Source organism: Salvelinus namaycush, chromosome 17 (genome assembly GCF_016432855.1).
Source record: "Salvelinus namaycush isolate Seneca chromosome 17, SaNama_1.0, whole genome shotgun sequence".
Taxonomy (NCBI): domain Eukaryota; kingdom Metazoa; phylum Chordata; class Actinopteri; order Salmoniformes; family Salmonidae; genus Salvelinus; species Salvelinus namaycush.
The window spans coordinates 19,923,888-19,945,060 of NC_052323.1; the positions used below are offsets into that span (position 1 = coordinate 19,923,888).

Here is a 21,173-nt window from a genome sequence, read left to right on the forward strand (position 1 = left end):
TGTCATTGTAAAATATGCTCCATTTTGTATGTGTTGTGCTTTTTCAAATGATAATACACACAACAAATAGGATACGGAGTTATCCATCACATTAAATCAATGGAAATTAATTGAAACCTACGTAGAAAAGTTTAATACATTTTATTGTTTAAATGTAAATTCCTACCCATATTTTCTTATTTGGGCAAAATTTGATTTATTTTCAGTCAAAGTTTGATTACAGCGACGCGCCCGAACTGGCAGTAAATACGTCACTGGTGCGCGCCCACGTTCTTCCTTTCTCTCGTCCTAAAGATGGCGGCAGGGGTGAGTGAACTGGAGAGATGCCTTGTCACAGAATTTATACTTGCGTTTTAACAACCATCTGTACAAATCAGCCCCATCCATCCACTTATCCGCTACCTTTTAGTGCATCTGAAATATTTATGCCCTTTAAACTTCATTGCCATGTTTATTTCTACCCCTTTCCAGTCTTTCTTGACGATGCAGCATACTAGCTTGGGTGGTGGTTAAATGACGCCTCTTTCCGTGCCTTATGCCACGTTGGTCGTGTCCGTGACGAATAATGAATGATATTTCCTTGGTCTAATGTATACCTTCTGCGTGTCATGGCATATTTAGAACTTTAATTTTATAATCAAAGCATCCAAATATTGCCATCCGGAGTCTATTTGTAGTTCACGTGTGACTAGCTGGCTAACTAACGTTAAGCTGAACATTAATGTAAACGTACCGTGTTTTATGTTTCATGAGCTGAAATAAACGTTCCCAGACATTTTCCGTACGCCCTAAAAGCGGGATTATCTTAATGTTGTGCACACATTTGTTTACGTTCCTGTTAGTGAGCATTTCTCCTTTGTCAAGATAATCCATTTACCTGACAGCTGTGGCATATCAAGAAGCTGATTAAACAGCATGATCATTACATGCTGGGGACAAGATCATGTCCACTCTAAAATGTGCTGTTAAAATACACACCACATATGTCTCAAGTTTTGAGAGTTTGCAATTGGCATGCTGACTACAGGAATCCACCAGAGCTGTTGCCAGATAATATTTTGTCTTTTTATAATTTTGTTTAGTATATCTTACCTTACCTTTTATGTCTGTGGGATTCGAGAGGAAAGATGACGAGTTAAATGGTGAGCCTGTCAGTTAGCCTTAACTCTAGCCCAGCCTCGCTGACGCTATGCTATTTTCCAGATTTTTGTTCTTGACCACTTTATTTCTCTCCGGCCTCCGTTGATTAAGTCACCCTAATCCTACAAGGGTAAAAACTCAATTACTTTTGTTATATTATTTGACCTATTGGCTAAAAGGTGTTTTTGATTGGACACCCTACATAACCTACTGTTATAAACCCATAGTAGTGTAGCGTCTACTAGTTCCTGCCTAAACCACCAACACCTGGATCTAGAAACACTGCTGTGTACATGGTTTTCCTCCCCATTTTTAATAAAGTTGTGAAAGTTCATTCTCTTCTCCCTTCCACAGACTCTGTACACGTATCCAGAGAACTGGAGAGCCTTCAAGGCTCAGATTGCAGCCCAGTACAGCGGTGCACGCCTCAAGGTACTACACCTTTAACCTGCCTTGCCATATGTATTTATTCTTATTGTCCTGTGATTTTGTTTTTTAAATGTTGTGTTTATATTGTTTTTTACTACGGTTGTAATGATGACAAACTAACTCTGTTTACACAGGCAGCCCAATTCTGATCTTTTTCCACTAATTGGTCATTTGACCGATCAGCTATTTGGCCCATATTTGGGGGGGAAAATCTGAATTGGACTGCCTGAGTAAATGCAGTCTAATTTCTCTTGGGATTAATAAAGTATCATCTTTATCTCTCTTTAAGGTGGCCAGCAGCGCCCCTGCCTTCACCTTCGGGCAGACGAACCGTACCCCCGCCTTCCTCAACAACTTCCCCTTGGGCAAGGTCAGTTTCAGCATCCATTTTATAATGGGATGCGTCTTAAACGGTACCCTATTCCCTACACAGTGCACTACTTTACCAGGACCCTATATACCATGGTTTCCATTTTAGTCATTTAGTAGAAGCACTTATCCAGAGCAACTTACAGGAGCAATTGGGGTTTAAGTGCCTTGCTCAAGGGCACATAAACAGATTTTTCACCTAGTCACCGCAGGGATTTGAACCTGCGACTTTTCGGTTACTGGCCCACCGCTAGGCTACCTGCTTACCGTGTACACATCCTTGAACTTGGACGATAATATTTTGTATTGTCTGTGGTAGTAGGCTTATATTCCTAAAATAGTTTGTATGATGCAATGATGATTTGAATTTCTTCACCTGAAATAATCATGAAGTTTTATTGAGCTTTTTAACCCTGAGCATCAGATGTAAACAGACTATTTTAAGACTTATGGGTTGAACGTAGCCTGATCCCAGATATGTGCTGTCATATCAATTCCTCGTCATGCCAAACACGGCAAGGTGTGGCACGATGGCACAGACTGGTGCCCAAGCTAGATTGAACATGGGTTTCATATCAATGCTGTATTTTCCCATAAAGAAAACAAAATGGTTGTTGTCGCCCGTCTAGGGACAGGTGTCGAAAATGGACTCAAACTAATCAAATAAAAGACTGAATTTTTTGTTGTTTGTTTTTACTGTCCCCCTCAACAGGTTCCAGCCTTTCAGGGCGATGACGGCTTCTGTCTTTTCGAGAGTAATGCCATTGCTCACTACCGTAAGTCTGCGTTTCACATCCAGTCTCTTTCTGTGGTTCGTCCCAAATGGCACCCAATCCTCTATATACAATAGTGCACAATCTTTGACCGGAGGCCATAGGGTAGTGCACACTATAGGGAATATGGTGACATTATGGACTCTAGCCCTTCTGCATTTTATGTGGACCGAAAGTGTCTGAAGATGAATTCGGGCATGCAAACTAGTCACCTTTTGGCAAAATATACGGTTTTGAATCCAAAATAGGTGACCTACGTGATTTGTGTAGATTCAATAAGAAATGTTTTTTTGGGGGGGGTTGGATCACTACTGGCTGTAAGGGGGGGTTGGATCACTACTGGCTGTGATGGGGGGTTTAGATCACTACTGGCTGTAAGGAGGGGTTTAGATCACTACTGGCTGTAAGGAGGGGTTTAGATCACTACTGGCTGTAAGGAGGGGTTGGATCACTACTGGCTGTAAGGAGGGGTTTAGATCACTACTGGCTGTAAGGAGGGGTTGGATCACTACTGGCTGTAAGGAGGGGTTTAGATCACTACTGGCTGTAAGGAGGGGTTTAGATCACTACTGGCTGTAAGGAGGGGTTGGATCACTACTGGCTGTAAGGGGGGGGTTTGGATCACTACTGGCTGTAAGGGGGGGTTTGGATCACTACTGGCTGTAAGGGGGGGTTGGTTCACTACTGGCTGTAAGGGGGGGGGGGGGGGGGTTTGGATCACTACTGGCTGTAAGGGGGGGGGGGGGGGGGGTTTGGATCACTACTGGCTGTAAGGGGGGGTTTGGATCACTACTGGCTGTAATGGGGGGGTGGGGGGGGTTTGGATCACTACTGGCTGTAAGGGGGGGGGGTTGGATCACTACTGGCTGTAAGGGGGGGGGGGGTTGGATCACTACTGGCTGTAAGGGGGGGGGGGGGGTTGGATCACTACTGGCTGTGATGGGGGGGGGGTTGGATCACTACTGGCTGTGATGGCAAATTAATCGTGTCTTCTCGATTCAATCGTGTGCTGCATTCTGTTACGTAAAACGACACAGGCTTGGGCTGAGTCACAATTCTCCAAACTTGTTTATTCCATTTGAGAAAGTATGCAAGTGTACACTAGAAGAATGGGGATGCAACAATGTTATTTTGAGTTTTTCAATAGATTTGAATATTTTGTAAGTCACTAAATACCTGCAGTCAACTTGTGCAATACGCATGGAGATTAACGACAGATGTCGTTATTTATTTTGCCTGTCACATTGTTAGTCATTATGAAGCTCACCGTAGTTCCCCCAGAACAGCATGAGCTGGTGAGTCCATTGTGTTGTACGTCTGATCAGTGAGTCTGTGTTGTGTGGTGCACCTGAGGTGAACTAATTCACTACTAAATGTTTCATATCTTATAACGGTCTAAGATGTGCTATAGTCTCCAGCTGTGTATTTTGGTTTGTTGTTAGTTGTCTAAGTGGCTGATTTAATAAGACTACACGGGGGTTTCTTTCTGCTTTGTTTTCGAAATCAAAGATCTCTGGATCTGTGCAGCTGCCATATCCCCCCCCTCTGGTTCCCACTAGCGTTACCCCCCCCCCCCTGTGGTTCCCGCTAGCGTTACCCCCCCCCCCCCCCCCCCCTGTGGTTCCCACATTTTTGGGTTTTGGTTCCAGCACTACACAGCTGATCTAAATTACCAACTCATCAAGCTTTGATTATTTGAATCAGCTGTGTGGTGCTGGAAGCAAAACCCCAACGTGCTCCCAGGGGAAACGCCATGACTGTGTTGAGGAAAACCGTGAGAACAGATGGCTTGAGGCGCTGGTGTGTTTCCTCCATGACAAGGTTATAGGTTTTAATTATGAGAGGTATTGACATGTTGAATGCACCGAGCTGTCTGTCTAAACTACTGGCATACAGCTCGGACACCCCAAATGGATACCCCACAAGACATGCCACCAGAGGTCTCTTCACAGTCCCCAAGTCCAGAACAGACTATGGGAGGCACACAGTACTACATAGAGCCATGACTACATGGAACTCTATTCCACATCAGGTAACTGACGCAAGCAGTAAAATAACATTTTTTTTTTTTTTTAAACAGAGTAAATACACCTTATGGAACAGTGGGGATTGTGAAGCAACACAAACATTGGCACACACACACACACACGATTACATACTCACTATACATACACATGGATTTAGGACTGTGGATATGTGGTAGTGGTGGAGTAGGGGCCTGAGGGCACACAGTGTGTTGTGAAATCTGTGAATGTATTGTAATGCTTTTAATTGTAATGTATTGTAATGTTTTTAATTTAACTGCCTTAATTTTGCTGGACCCCAGAAAGAGTAGGGATCCATAATAAATACAAATAGGTAAACCTCCCACAGAAGACAAAAGGACATTGTTTGTTAACCTCTAAGCGTCTTTAACTTTGGTAAATGCTGAAATCATTGAGGGGGAGAAAAAATGAACTGTTAGCGCACAGAAGAGTCTATCTTATTCCTTTTTCCACTCCAACCCCAGTTGTAATTAACCTGGTTCAGCTTTTCAACCAGCTAATTATTAGAATGATGTGCGTTAGATGAGGGATGGAGTGAAAACCTCCAGGAGGGTATCTCTCCAGGAACAGGGTTGGAGTTAAAACCTACAGGAGGGTCTCTCTCCTGGAACAGGGTTGGAGTTAAAACCTACAGGAGGGTCTCTCTCCTGGAACAGGGTTGGAGTTAAAACCTACAGGAGGGTATCTCTCCAGGAACAGGGTTGGAGTTAAAACCTACAGGAGGGTATCTCTCCAGGAACAGGGTTGGAGTTAAAACCTACAGGAGGGTTTCTCTCCAGGAACAGGGTTGGAGTTAAAACCTACAGGAGGGTATCTCTCCAGGAACAGGGTTGGAGTTAAAACCTACAGGAGGGTTTCTCTCCAGGAACAGGGTTGGAGTTAAAACCTACAGGAGGGTATCTCTCCAGGAACAGGGTTGGAGTTAAAACCTACAGGAGGGTTTCTCTCCTGGAACAGGGTTGGAGTTAAAACCTACAGGAGGGTTTCTCCAGGAACAGGGTTGGAGTTAAAACCTACAGGAGGGTTTCTCTCCAGGAACAGGGTTGGAGTTAAAACCTACAGGAGGGTTTCTCTCCAGGAACAGGGTTGGAGTTAAAACCTACAGGAGGGTTTCTCTCCAGGAACAGGGTTGGAGTTAAAACCTACAGGAGGGTTTCTCTCCAGGAACAGGGTTGGAGTTAAAACCTACAGGAGGGTTTCTCTCCAGGAACAGGGTTGGAGTTAAAACCTACAGGAGGGTTTCTCTCCAGGAACAGGGTTGGAGTTAAAACCTACAGGAGGGTATCTCTCCAGGAACAGGGTTGGAGTTAAAACCTACAGGAGGGTTTCTCTCCAGGAACAGGGTTGGAGTTAAAACCTACAGGAGGGTATCTCTCCAGGAACAGGGTTGGAGTTAAAACCTACAGGAGGGTTTCTCCAGGAACAGGGTTGGAGTTAAAACCTACAGGACGGTATCTCTCCAGGAACAGGGTTGGAGTTAAAACCTACAGGAGGGTTTCTCCAGGAACAGGGTTGGAGTTAAAACCTACAGGAGGTTCTCTCTCCAGGAACAGGGTTGGAGTTAAAACCTACAGGAGGGTTTCTCCAGGAACAGGGTTGGAGTTAAAACCTACAGGAGGTTCTCTCTCCAGGAACAGGGTTGGACAGCCCTGGTTTAGATGATTCACTAGTTCCATCCTTATCAGTGGAGTTTCTCTGCTACAACACCAGGGTGTTTTATAAAGAGGACCGCTGTAGTGGAAACACCCAACTGCTGGCATAGTGTCTGGGTTTTGATCTGAGATTCAAGTCATGACTGGACTGTTTTCTGTGTCTGGGTTTTGATCTGAGATTCAAGTCATGACTGGACTGTTTTCTAAGAAAAGCCATTGGTCTGAAAAGTCCACCAAAGTGCTTGGATTCTTCTCACTGCCCTTTGGGACGACATTACCTTGTTTAACGATCTGTGCTCACATTCTCATCTTGTGGTACTGTCTTCTCATCTTGTGGTACTGTCTTCTCATCTTGTGGTACTGTCTTCTCCTCCAGTGAGCAATGAGGCCCTGCGTGGCAGCAGTCCCCAGGCCCAGTCCCAGGTGCTTCAGTGGGTGAGCTTTGCTGATGCTGAAATCATCCCTCCAGCCTCTGCGTGGGTCTTCCCCACTTTGGGTATCATGCAGTTAAACAAACAGGTATGTACTGTTTTATCACTGATGCTATTTCTGGGGGGTTTGTTCCAGGTCCGTTGTATTGGAGTTATGCTGTAGATCAGGGGTGGGCAATTCCAGTCGTCGAGGGCCTCACAGTTTTGCCCCCAGCTTTACACACCTGACTCCAACCATCACCTAATCGTGATCTTCAGTTTAGAATGTAATTTGATTCATCAGCTTTGTTTGCGAGGGATGGAGAAAAAGTGACTCCAATCAGGCCTTCGAGGAGTTGCCCAGCCCTGCTGTATATGATCATATCTTACCACCCACCAGCCACATAAAAAGAAAATGTTTTAAATCTACCAGCCACTCAGATTTTTTCCCCGGCAAAAATATGATTTTTATTATTACACCAAAAAATATAATTTATATATATATATATATATATATATATATACATACACACACACACACACACACACACTTTAACTTTGCAGTACTTATATATTTTTGTTCAATAAATGTTGGCCAGTTAGATACCCTATAACTAGTAACTGTCTAAAACGTGTGAAATGCTCTGCAGTTGTGCATTTGGTTGACTAATTTAGTAGCTAGTTAGCTGTCTAACTAAGTGGTTAGCTTCTTCCAAAATCAATCTTCTCTTTCTTGGTAACAGCAATTTTATTTGATCAGCAGAGAATCTGGGGGAGACATTCTGCTTCATGGAAACATACCCTATTTCATCTGTGTTGTTGATTTATCTCTCACAACACCTAGAGCATGTTAATTCGCATGCTATAGGAATCACCTGATATGTGCAGCGTGACCATTTCACGCTGCAGTAAAACAACTCATTGAAATGTGGTTCGGTGGCTAGTTCTTAATAAAGTGTCTTAGGAGCTTTCAGTTCTAGTTAACTGCTACTCGGCTCAATTTGGTGCCATGTCTCTTGCCTTCTAGCCTCTAGTCTTGTATAATGTATCCATTGGTAATTGTAATGCATTGCGTCACCCCCCCCCCCCCCCCCCCTCCAGGCAACAGAGCAGGCCAAGGATGAGGTAAAGAAGGTTCTGTCTGTCCTCAACCATCACCTCAGCACCAGGACCTTCCTGGTTGGAGAGCGAGTCAGCCTGGCTGATATCAGCGTGGCCTGCAGCATGATCTGGCTCTATAGACAGGTTTGATATTCTCTTTTTTACTGTTACGACAGCGAATACCCTCATGTCTCTGACTTATTCTAGGTGGGTGTTTCCCTATCCGTTCCTCAAAGTACCTGTTGGATTGCACACATTTTGCTTCAGTTAACTAATCGATGGTTTGTTGAATCAGGGAACTTCTTGTATTTATTAACAAACGGGATGTGTCTCAAATTGACTCCCTATTAATTGCACTTTGGGACTAAAACACGGGGACGATTTACGAGACAGTAACCCTAGTGGTGGACTAAAACACGGGGATGATTTACGAGACAGTAACCCTAGTGGTGGACTAAAACACGGGGATGATTTACGAGACAGTAACCCTAGTGGTGGACTAAAACACAGGGGATGATTTACGAGACAGTAACCCTAGTGGTGGACTAAAACACGGGGATGATTTACGAGACAGTAACCCTAGTGGTGGACTAAAACACGGGGATGATTTACGAGACAGTAACCCTAGTGGTGGACTACAACACGGGGATGATTTACGAGACAGTAACCCTAGTGGTGGACTACAACATGGGGACGATTTACGAGACAGTAACCCTAGTGGTGGACTACAACATGGGGGCGATTTACGAGACAGTAACCCTAGTGGTGGACTACAACATGGGGGCGATTTACGAGACAGTAACCCTAGTGGTGGACTAAAACACGGGGGCGATTTACGAGACAGTAACCCTAGTGGTGGACTAAAACACGGGGATGATTTACGAGACAGTAACCCTAGTGGTGGACTAAAACACGGGGACGATTTACGAGACAGTAACCCTAGTGGTGGACTAAAACACGGGGACGATTTACGAGACAGTAACCCTAGTGGTGGACTAAAACACGGGGATGATTTACGAGACAGTAACCCTAGTGGTGGACTACAACACGGGGACGATTTACGAGACAGTAACCCTAGTGGTGGACTAAAACACAGGGATGATTTACGAGACAGTAACCCTAGTGGTGGACTAAAACACGGGGATGATTTACGAGACAGTAACCCTAGTGGTGGACTAAAATACAGGGGATGATTTACGAGACAGTAACCCTAGTGGTGGACTAAAACACGGGGACGATTTACGAGACAGTAACCCTAGTGGTGGACTAAAACACGGGGATGATTTACGAGACAGTAACCCTAGTGGTGGACTAAAATACAGGGGATGATTTACGAGACAGTAACCCTAGTGGTGGACTAAAATACAGGGGACGATTTACGAGACAGTAACCCTAGTGGTGGACTAAAACACGGGGACGATTTACGAGACAGTAACCCTAGTGGTGGACTAAAACACAGGGATGATTTACGAGACAGTAACCCTAGTGGTGGACTAAAACACGGGGACGATTTACGAGACAGTAACCCTAGTGGTGGACTAAAACACGGGGACGATTTACGAGACAGTAACCCTAGTGGTGGACTAGAACACGGGGACGATTTACGAGACAGTAACCCTAGTGGTGGACTAAAACACGGGGATGATTTACGAGACAGTAACCCTAGTGGTGGACTAAAACACGGGGATGATTTACGAGACAGTAACCCTAGTGGTGGACTAAAACACGGGGATGATTTACGAGACAGTAACCCTAGTGGTGGACTAAAACACGGGGATGATTTACGAGACAGTAACCCTAGTGGTGGACTAAAACACGGGGATGATTTACGAGACAGTAACCCTAGTGGTGGACTAAAACACGGGGATGATTTACGAGACAGTAACCCTAGTGGTGGACTAAAACACGGGGACTATTTACGAGACAGTAACCCTAGTGGTGGACTACAACACGGGGACGATTTACGAGACAGTAACCCTAGTGGTGGACTAAAACACGGGGACGATTTACGAGACAGTAACCCTAGTGGTGGACTAAAACACGGGGACGATTTACGAGACAGTAACCCTAGTGGTGGACTAAAACACGGGGACGATTTACGAGACAGTAACCCTAGTGGTGGACTACAACACGGGGATGATTTACGAGACAGTAACCCTAGTGGTGGACTACAACACGGGGATGATTTACGAGACAGTAACCCTAGTGGTGGACTACAACACGGGGATGATTTACGAGACAGTAACCCTAGTGGTGGACTACAACACGGGGACGATTTACGAGACAGTAACCCTAGTGGTGGACTACAACACAGGGACGATTTACGAGACAGTAACCCTAGTGGTGGACTACAACACGGGGACGATTTACGAGACAGTAACCCTAGTGGTGGACTAAAACACGGGAACGATTTACGAGACAGTAACCCTAGTGGTGGACTAAAACACGGGGATGATTTACGAGACAGTAACCCTAGTGGTGGACTACAACACGGGGATGATTTACGAGACAGTAACCCTAGTGGTGGACTACAACACGGGGACGATTTACGAGACAGTAACCCTAGTGGTGGACTAAAACACGGGAACGATTTACGAGACAGTAACCCTAGTGGTGGACTAAAACACGGGGATGATTTACGAGACAGTAACCCTAGTGGTGGACTAAAACACTGGGATGATTTACGAGACAGTAACCCTAGTGGTGGACTAAAACACGGGGATGATTTACGAGACAGTAACCCTAGTGGTGGACTACAACACGGGGATGATTTACGAGACAGTAACCCTAGTGGTGGACTAAAACACGGGGTGATTTACGAGACAGTAACCCTAGTGGTGGACTAAAACACGGGGGTGATTTACGAGACAGTAACCCTAGTGGTGGACTAAAACACGGGGATGATTTACGAGACAGTAACCCTAGTGGTGGACTAAAACACGGGGGTGATTTACGAGACAGTAACCCTAGTGGTGGACTACAACACGGGGATGATTTACGAGACAGTAACCCTAGTGGTGGACTACAACACGGGGGCGATTTACGAGACAGTAACCCTAGTGATGGACTAAAACACAGGGGATGATTTACGAGACAGTAACCCTAGTGATGGACTAAAACACAGGGGATGATTTACGAGACAGTAACCCTAGTGATGGACTAAAACACGGGATGATTTACGAGACAGTAACCCTAGTGATGGACTAAAACACGGGGGTGATTTACGAGACAGTAACCCTAGTGATGGACTAAAACACAGGGGTGATTTACGAGACAGTAACCCTAGTGATGGACTAAAACACAGGGACGATTTACGAGACAGTAACCCTAGTGGTGGACTAAAACACAGGGGATGATTTACGAGACAGTAACCCTAGTGATGGACTAAAACACAGGGGATGATTTACGAGACAGTAACCCTAGTGATGGACTAAAACACAGGGGATGATTTACGAGACAGTAACCCTAGTGATGGACTAAAACACGGGATGATTTACGAGACAGTAACCCTAGTGATGGACTAAAACACGGGGGTGATTTACGAGACAGTAACCCTAGTGATGGACTAAAACACAGGGGTGATTTACGAGACAGTAACCCTAGTGATGGACTAAAACACAGGGACGATTTACGAGACAGTAACCCTAGTGGTGGACTAAAACACAGGGACGATTTACGAGACAGTAACCCTAGTGGTGGACTAAAACACGGGACGATTTACGAGATAGTAACCCTAGTGGTGGACTACAACACAGGGGACGATTTACGAGACAGTAACCCTAGTGATGGACTAAAACACAGGGACGATTTACGAGACAGTAACCCTAGTGGTGGACTAAAACACAGGGGATGATTTACGAGATAGTAACCCTAGTGATGGACTAAAACACACTTTCAATGGAGATTGAAAAGTCCATTGAATGATTTTGAATCCATGACTTAATCTGGGTCCGGGAAACCGGACGATATGGCTTTGATGTCCTATGACTTGGCCTAGATTATTATTTCTCTGTCCATTCCTCGAGGGAGTACCTCCTAGGACTGCACATATCAGCTCTAGATACAAACTTGCCCGGTGGATTGGGAAACACTGTCCACGTGGTTGGTTTAGAGTAGTAGAGCTGGCCACGTGGTTGGTTTGGAGTAGTAGAGCTGGCCACGTGGTTGGTTTGGAGTAGTAGAGCTGGCCACGTGGTTGGTTTGCAGTGGTAGAGCTGGCCACAGTGGTTGGTTTGCAGTGGTAGAGCTGGCCACGTGGTTGGTTTGGAGTAGTAGAGCTGGCCACAGTGGTTGGTTTGCAGTGGTAGAGCTGGCCACAGTGGTTGGTTTGCAGTGGTAGAGCTGGCCACAGTGGTTGGTTTGCAGTGGTAGAGCTGGCCACAGTGGTTGGTTTAGAGTAGTAGAGCTGGCCACGTGGTTGGTTTGGAGTAGTAGAGCTGGCCACGTGGTTGGTTTGCATTGGTAGAGCTGGCCACAGTGGTTGGTTTGCAGTGGTAGAGCTGGCCACGTGGTTGGTTTGGAGTAGTAGAGCTGGCCACGTGGTTGGTTTGCAGTGGTAGAGCTGGCCACAGTGGTTGGTTTAGAGTAGTAGAGCTGGCCACGTGGTTGGTTTAGAGTAGTAGAGCTGGCCACGTGGTTGGTTTAGAGTAGTAGAGCTGGCCACGTGGTTGGTTTGGAGCGGTAGAGCTGGCCACGTGGTTGGTTTAGAGTAGTAGAGCTGGCCACAGTGGTTGGTTTAGAGCAGTAGAGCTGGCCACAGTGGTTGGTTTAGAGCAGTAGAGCTGGCCACAGTGGTTGGTGTAGAGCTGGCCACGTGGTTGGTTTGGAGCGGTAGAGCTGGCCACGTGGTTGGTTTAGAGTAGTAGAGCTGGCCACGTGGTTGGTTTAGAGTAGTAGAGCTGGCCACGTGGTTGGTTTAGAGTAGTAGAGCTGGCCACGTGGTTGGTTTAGAGTAGTAGAGCTGGCCACGTGGTTGGTTTAGAGTAGTAGAGCTGGCCACGTGGTTGGTTTGCATTGGTAGAGCTGGCCACGTGGTTGATTTGCAGTGGTAGAGCTGGCCACGTGGTTGATTTGCAGTGGTAGAGCTGTCCACGTGGTTGGTTTGGAGCGGTAGAGCTGGCCACGTGGTTGATTTAGAGTGGTAGAGCTGGCCACGTGGTTGGTTTGGAGCGGTAGAGCTGGCCACGTGGTTGGTTTGCAGTGGTAGAGCTGGCCACGTGGTTGGTTTGCAGTGGTAGAGCTGGCCACGTGGTTGGTTTGGAGCGGTAGAGCTGGCCACGTGGTTGATTTAGAGTGGTAGAGCTGGCCACGTGGTTGATTTAGAGTTGTAGAGCTGGCCACGTGGTTGATTTAGAGTGGTAGAGCTGGCCACGTGGTTGATTTGCAGTGGTAGAGCTGGCCACGTGGTTGGTTTGCAGTGGTAGAGCTGGCCACGTGGTTGGTTTGGAGCGGTAGAGCTGGCCACGTGGTTGATTTAGAGTGGTAGAGCTGGCCACGTGGTTGATTTAGAGTGGTAGAGCTGGCCACGTGGTTGATTTAGAGTGGTAGAGCTGGCCACGTGGTTGGTTTAGAGTGGTAGAGCTGTCCACGTGGTTGGTTTGCAGTGGTAGAGCTGGCCACAGTGGTTGGTTTAGAGTAGTAGAGCTGGCCACGTGGTTGGTTTAGAGTAGTAGAGCTGGCCACGTGTTTGGTTTAGAGTAGTAGAGCTGGCCACGTGGTTGGTTTGCATTGGTAGAGCTGGCCACGTGGTTGATTTGCAGTGGTAGAGCTGTCCACGTGGTTGGTTTGGAGCGGTAGAGCTGGCCACGTGGTTGATTTAGAGTGGTAGAGCTGGCCACGTGGTTGGTTTGGAGCGGTAGAGCTGGCCACGTGGTTGATTTAGAGTGGTAGAGCTGGCCACGTGGTTGATTTAGAGTGGTAGAGCTGGCCACGTGGTTGATTTAGTGGTAGAGCTGGCCACGTGGTTGGTTTGCAGTGGTAGAGCTGGCCACGTGGTTGGTTTGGAGCGGTAGAGCTGGCCACGTGGTTGGTTTGCAGTGGTAGAGCTGGCCACAGTGGTTGGTTTAGAGTAGTAGAGCTGGCCACGTGGTTGGTTTAGAGTAGTAGAGCTGGCCACGTGGTTGGTTTAGAGTAGTAGAGCTGGCCACGTGGTTGGTTTGCATTGGTAGAGCTGGCCACGTGGTTGATTTGCAGTGGTAGAGCTGTCCACGTGGTTGGTTTGGAGCGGTAGAGCTGGCCACGTGGTTGATTTAGAGTGGTAGAGCTGGCCACGTGGTTGGTTTGGAGCGGTAGAGCTGGCCACGTGGTTGATTTAGAGTGGTAGAGCTGTCCACGTGGTTGGTTTGGAGCGGTAGAGCTGGCCACGTGGTTGATTTAGAGTGGTAGAGCTGGCCACGTGGTTGGTTTGGAGCGGTAGAGCTGGCCACGTGGTTGATTTAGAGTGGTAGAGCTGTCCACGTGGTTGGTTTGGAGCGGTAGAGCTGGCCACGTGGTTGATTTAGAGTGGTAGAGCTGGCCACGTGGTTGGTTTGGAGCGGTAGAGCTGGCCACGTGGTTGATTTAGAGTGGTAGAGCTGGCCACGTGGTTGATTTAGAGTGGTAGAGCTGGCCACGTGGTTGATTTAGAGTGGTAGAGCTGGCCACGTGGTTGATTTAGTGGTAGAGCTGGCCACGTGGTTGGTTTGCAGTGGTAGAGCTGGCCACGTGGTTGGTTTGGAGCGGTAGAGCTGGCCACGTGGTTGGTTTGGAGCGGTAGAGCTGGCCACGTGGTTGATTTAGTGGTAGAGCTGGCCACGTGGTTGATTTGCAGTGGTAGAGCTGTCCACGTGGTTGGTTTGGAGCGGTAGAGCTTTCCACGGTGGTTTTAAATTACCCTCTCCTCCTGTAGGTCCTTGAGCCTTCTTTCCGCCAACCTTTCCCCAACGTAACCCGCTGGTTCCAGACCTGCGTCAACCAGCCCCAGTTCAAGACTGTGCTCGGAGAGGTCAAGCTCTGCGACAAGATGGCTCAGTTTGATCGTAAGGACCAACTTTAGCATTAAGGATTGTTCTAGTTCCTTGATCTAAAAAAATGATGTTTTCTATGAAGCATAGTGTTGTATTTTCTGCACATTTACACATTTTGATAGATTTTTTTAAAATGACAAGTATTTATGAGTTTGCTTTCAAGGAGACGATTGAAGGGTGTTTTATATGAAGTAATTTGTCACCCACCCAAGACCGTACTATCATGACAGAGGCATCCCCCTCGTTGTGAAATCTAATCCTTGGGAGAATAACGCAGGACTTTGGCACAGGTTAAAGTAGACCCAATCTACAATAATCTGACTAGAAGACCTGGGACAATAGTTGCTATATTATGAGCGGTGCAGGTACGCCCCACTTAAAGTATGCTAATGTTGTTGTCAAATGGTAATAGCATTTTGTTTTGATGTTAAAATATGCAAACACAAGGATACACTGAGTGTAGTACACTACACTGGATTGGTTATTGAATGTCTTCATTCTCTAGCCAAGAAGTTCTCTGACATGCAGCCCAAGAAAGACTGCCCTCCCAAGAAAGACTGCCCTCCCAAGAAAGACGCCCCTCCCAAGAAAGAGAAAGCTGGAAAGGAGGCAGGCAAACCTCAGGAGAAGAAGAAGAAGGAAGAGAAGGAAGTTGCCCCCGCTGAGGAGGAAATGGACGAGTGTGAAGCAGCTCTGGCTTCAGAACCCAAAACAAAGGACCCCTTCGCTCACCTGCCAAAGAGGTACATCATATATGTCCACATACATCATATATGTCCACATACATCATATATGTCCACATACATCATCCCTGAGGGTCATACTATGAAGCTGGATCAATGAGTTAACCGGCTAACTTGTCTAAATATTGTGATTTTAATTTGTTTGGAAGATGAGCTTGACATGGTCTTGGTGTAATTGACTTAAACAACCAAAAACATACACTTGAGTGTGTTTTGTGATCTTGTATATTTGTATAATATTGTATTTATAAATTTGAATGTGCAGGGCTGCCTCGTAAAAGAGATGTAAAACCTCATTGATACTCCTGCTAAATGTACGTGTACATACAGTGCCTTTGGAAAGTATTCAGACCCCTTGAATTTTTTCACATTGTTACTTTGCAGCCTTATTCTAAAATTGATTTAAATATATTTCCCCCCCCCCTCATCAATCTACACACACTACCCCATAATGACAAAGCAAAAAACAGGATTTCAGACATCTTTGCACTGAAATTACATTTACATAAGTATTCAGACCCTTTGCTCAGTACTTTGTTGAAGCACCTTTGGCAACGATTACAGCCTCGTCTTCTTTGGTAGGATGCTACAAGCTTGGCACACCTGTATTTGGGAAGTTTCTCCCGTTCATCTTCTCCCGTTCTTCCCGTGCTATTTTCAGGTCTCTCCAGAGACGTTCGATTGGGTATAATTTCGGGCTCTGGCTGGGCCACCCAAGGACGTTCAGAGACTTGTCCCAAAGCCACTCCTGTGTTGTCTTGGCATTGGTGCCAGATTTCCCTCCTGATGTGACGCTTGGCATTCAGGCCAAAGAGTTCAGTCTCAGGTTTCATCAGACCAGAGAGTCCTTTAGGTGCATTTTGACAAACTCCAGTCGACCTGTCATGTGCCTTCTACTGAGGAGTGGCTTCTGTCTGGCCACTCTACCATAAAGGCCTGATTGGTAGAGTGCTGCAGAGATGGTTGTCCTTCTGGAAGGTTCTCCCATCTCCACAGAGGAACTCTGGAGCTCTGTCTGAGTGACCATCTGGTTCTTGTTCACCTCCCTGACCAAGGCCCTTTTCCTATTGCTCAGTTTGGCTGGGCAGCCAGCTCGTCTGAGTCTTGGTGGTTCCAAACTTCTTCCGTTTAAGAATGATGGAAGCCACTGTGTTCTTGGACTTTCAACGCTGCAGAAATGTGCCGCAGATCTGTGCCTCGACACAATCCTGCCTCGGAGCTCTACGGACAATTCCTTCGACCTCATGGCCTGTTTTTTGCTCTGACATGCACTGTCAACTGTTGGACCTTATATAGACAGGTGTGTGCCTTTCCAAATCATGTCCAAACAATTGAATTTTCCACAGGTGGACTCCAATCAAGTTGTAGAAACATCTCAAGGATGATCAATGGAAACAGGATGCACCTGAGCTCAATATTGAGTCTTATAGCAAAGGGTCTGAATACTTATTTAAATAAGGTATTTCTGTTTTTGCTTAGTCATTATGGGGTATTGTGTGTAGATTGAGGAAACATTTTAGTTAATCAGTTTTAGGATAAGGCTGTAACGAAATGTGAAAGTCAAGGGGTCTGGATACTTTCCCTAATGCACTATAGATATAGTATAATATGGTGTGTGTGTAAAATATAAACGTAACATGTGAAGTGTTGGACCCATGTTTCATGAGCTGAAATAAAAGAGCAACCGACATGTTCCATATGCACAAAAAATATTATTTCTCCCTGTTAGTAAGCATTTCTCCTTTGCCAAGATAATCAGCCACATGACAGGTTAAACATTCAATTCTCTGGCAACTGCTCTGGTGGACATTCCTGCAGTCAGCATGTCAATTGCACGCTCCCTCAACTTGAGACATCTGTGGCATTGTGTTGTGACAAAACTGCACATTTTTAGGTGCTTTTTATTGTCCCCAGCACAAGGTGCACCTGTGTAATGATCATGCTGTTTAATCAGCTTCTTGATATGCCACATCTGTAAAGGGTAAATGGATAATCTTGCCAAAGGAGAAATGCTCACTAACAGGGATGTAAACACATTGGTGCACAACATTTTAGAGATGGTTTTTGTGCGTATTGAACATTCCTGTGATATTTTATCTCGGCCCATGAAACACAGGACCAAAACGTTTTAAATATTTTTCTTACGTGTATGTTGGCTTCAGAGGGGAGAGGGTGAGTTTTAATATTCTGGCTGACTATTTGACCGTATGTGTAGAGACTCGAGCTGTGTCAAATGGCTCCCTATTACCATAGGGCTCTGGTCATAAGTTGTGCACTGCATAAGGAACCCAGTATCATTTGGGAAGTATCCCAAAAGGCAGAGATTGAGTTAAGAATGCCACAGATGTCTCAAGTTTTGAGGGAGCTGGAAATTGGTGTGCTGGCTGCAGGGAATGTCCACCAGAGCTGTTGACAGAGTTTGGCAGTACGTCCAACCGGCCTCACAACCACAGACCACGTGTTTGGCGTTGTGTGGGCTCACGGTTTTCTAATGCCAACGTCGTCAACAGATTGGGGTTATGGTATGGGCAGGCAGGGATAACCTACGGACAATGAAAACAATTGCCTTTTATCGACATCAATTTGAATGCGCAGATACCGTAATGATGTCCTGAGGCCACTTGGCGTGCCATTCATCCACCGCCATCACCTCATGTTTCAGCATGATAATGCACGGCCCCATGTCGCAATTCCTGGAAGCTGAAAATGTCACCAGTTCTTCCATGGCCTGCATACTCACCAGACATGTGACCCATTGAGCATGTTTGGGATGCTCTGGATCGGCGTGTACGACAGCGTGTTCCAGTTCCCGCCAATATCCAGCGACCTCACACATCCATTGAAGAGGAGTGGGACAACATTCCACAGGTCACAATCAACAGCCTGATCAACTCTATGTGAAGGAGATGTGTCGCGCTGCGTGAGGCAAATGGTGGTCACACTAGACACTGACTGGTATTCTGATCCACTCCCATACTTTAGGTATCTGTGACCAGCAGATGCACATCTGTATTCCCAGTCATGTGAAATCCATAGATTAGGGCCTCTCATTAATTGACTTACTTTGACTCACTGATTTCCTTATGAACTGTAACTCAGTAAAATCTTTGAAGTTGTGTTTTATTTTTGTTCAGTATATTTAGTCCTGTGTATCCTACATGATCTGCTCATAACTCAATCTCCTCTTCTCTCTACTTGTCAATAGATTATTGTGTACATGGTCGGATTGGGGTCTAATAACTCAATCTTCTCTTTTCACTATACCGGTCCAAAGCCTATATATTTATCAACCTCTGTACTCTACATAGTCACCTAATAGCTCAGTTTCCTCGTGTCCTGCTTCCTCTCTCTCTCTCCTCTTCCTGCAGTGCGTTTGTTATGGACGAGTTCAAGAGGAAGTACTCTAATGAGGACACGCTGACTGTAGCCGTGCCCCACTTCTGGGAACACTTTGACAAGGAGGGCTACTCCATCTGGTACGGCGAGTACAAATTCCCCGAGGAGCTTACCATGACCTTCATGAGCTGCAACCTCATCATGGGTGAGATGGCTACCACAGCCGTCCATAGGCTCTACACCCACAGATCCACACAGCCGTCCATAGGCTCTACACCCACAGATCCACACAGCCGTCCATAGGCTCTACACCCACAGATCCACACAGCCGTCCATAGGCTCTACACCCACAGATCCACACAGCCGTCCATAGGCTCTACACCCACAGATCCACACAGCCGTCCATAGGCTCTACACCCACAGATCCACACAGCCGTCCATAGGCTCTACACCCACAGATCCACACAGCCGTCCATAGGCTCCACACGCATCAGACTCCCAAATGAATCGTTCAGGAAGTAGTGACACGTGTACGTCGTACTGTTAAGTAAGTTACAGTTATGTAGACGCCGACTCAACAGTAAATTTCAAGTCCATCTCAGTTTGCACGCAGCGTTACGGCCATGTATTTAGAGTCGAGGATTCCACGTATCGGATCATTGTCAAAAAAACATGAATGTCAGCGTCTTGAAGGTGTAAAAATGCCAATGTTCTAAGAGCGGCTTCATCTTTCAGGGATGTTCCAGCGACTTGACAAACTCCGCAAGAATGGCTTTGCCAGCGTGATCCTGTTCGGCGGGAACAACGACAGTAGTATTTCTGGAATCTGGATCTTCAGGGGACAGGACTTGGCTTTCACTGTGAGTTTCTGTTTCCCCTTGGGGTTGGAAGGACATTCACTAGGCCATTCTGGTCTGTTATTCCCCCTGCGGGGGATAATAAAGTTAAACTGAACAGTCTTGGAGAGACTGGGGACTGGTTTCCCAGACATAGATTAAGTCCAGGACAACAACAACAAGCTTTTAGTTCTGGACTTAAGGTGTCTGGGAAACTGGTCCTCGGGGTTGAATTGGAAATGTGCTCTTGGAGATCTGTGTGTGTACACACACTCACACACACACATACATATATACATATATATTAGCACATTTTGTGTGTGTATATATACATACATACACATATATCTATATACACATATATATATATATATGCACATATATATATATATTAGTACATTTTGTGTGTATATATACATACACATTTATATACATACACACATACATACATACATATACATATACACATACATACATACATATACACATACATACATACATACATACATACATACATACATACATACATACATACATACATACATACATACGAGTGACTTGGTTGATCTTGTTATAGTCTCACCAAGCATTGATAAACCCAACAGGTTTTGGGGATATTGTTAATTCAATGCTTGTGTTTAGTTGACCACCTATCATCTCTCTCTCTCTGTGTAGTTGTCTGATGACTGGCAGATTGATTACGAGTCGTACGCCTGGCGCAAACTGGACCCCGACAGCGACGAAACCAAGACCATGGTCAAGGAGTATTTTGCTTGGGAGGGTGAATTCAAACACGTGGGAAAGCCCTTTAACCAGGGCAAGTGCTTCAAGTGAGCGGCGTGGAGGATGATGGCACCGTGACCCCTATACATCAACACCTTAACCTAAGGACATTCAACCACCTTAAACTGCACTTGGACCTTCTCTAACTGATCTTCAGTAGGAGTGGATTGTGTCTCAATGGTCCCAACAGAAGTGCTTGTTTTGAGTTGACAAATAAACATGTTTTCCACAATGCCATTTTTCGGGGGATTTGTTTTTGGTGATAGAATTTCCCCCCCCCCAAAAAAAGTAATGGTAGATTTCTTGACTTTTGTTATTTTGTGGCCTTGAGTTGTATCCCCCTCACCGCTTGAGCCTGAGTCTCTTCTCACTTCTAGTCAGAGTGCCAGTCTGTTTGTGCCATCGTTCCGACTCCCTTGTCAGTCATTGTCATGTTTGGCTTAACAATGAGCAATGGAATTGGAAAGAGCACAAACAGATCTGGGACCAGGCTAATTCAGTTAAAATATTCAGTAATTTTATTGTTTTGGTGTTTCTATCGTGGAGCTGAAA

At 45.9% G+C, this 21,173-nt stretch overlaps 1 protein-coding gene and 1 non-coding gene across 2 annotated transcripts; both read left to right on the top strand.

Moving 5' to 3' along the window:
* Positions 1–255: 255 nt before the first annotated feature.
* Positions 256–20,858, top strand: LOC120062410 (elongation factor 1-gamma-like). The gene is made up of 11 exons (XM_039012372.1): positions 256–306; positions 1,495–1,572; positions 1,859–1,939; positions 2,651–2,714; positions 6,785–6,927; positions 7,920–8,063; positions 14,806–14,935; positions 15,429–15,666; positions 19,035–19,207; positions 19,738–19,862; positions 20,514–20,858. Exons 1-11 carry the CDS (start codon positions 295–297, stop codon positions 20,670–20,672), a joined length of 1,347 nt encoding a protein of 448 aa, XP_038868300.1. The 5' UTR covers positions 256–294; the 3' UTR covers positions 20,673–20,858.
* LOC120062599 lies at positions 2,288–2,360 on the top strand. The gene has a single exon (XR_005478419.1). It is a non-coding gene; the product is annotated as a small nucleolar RNA SNORD36 (small nucleolar RNA).
* Positions 20,859–21,173: the final 315 nt, after the last annotated feature.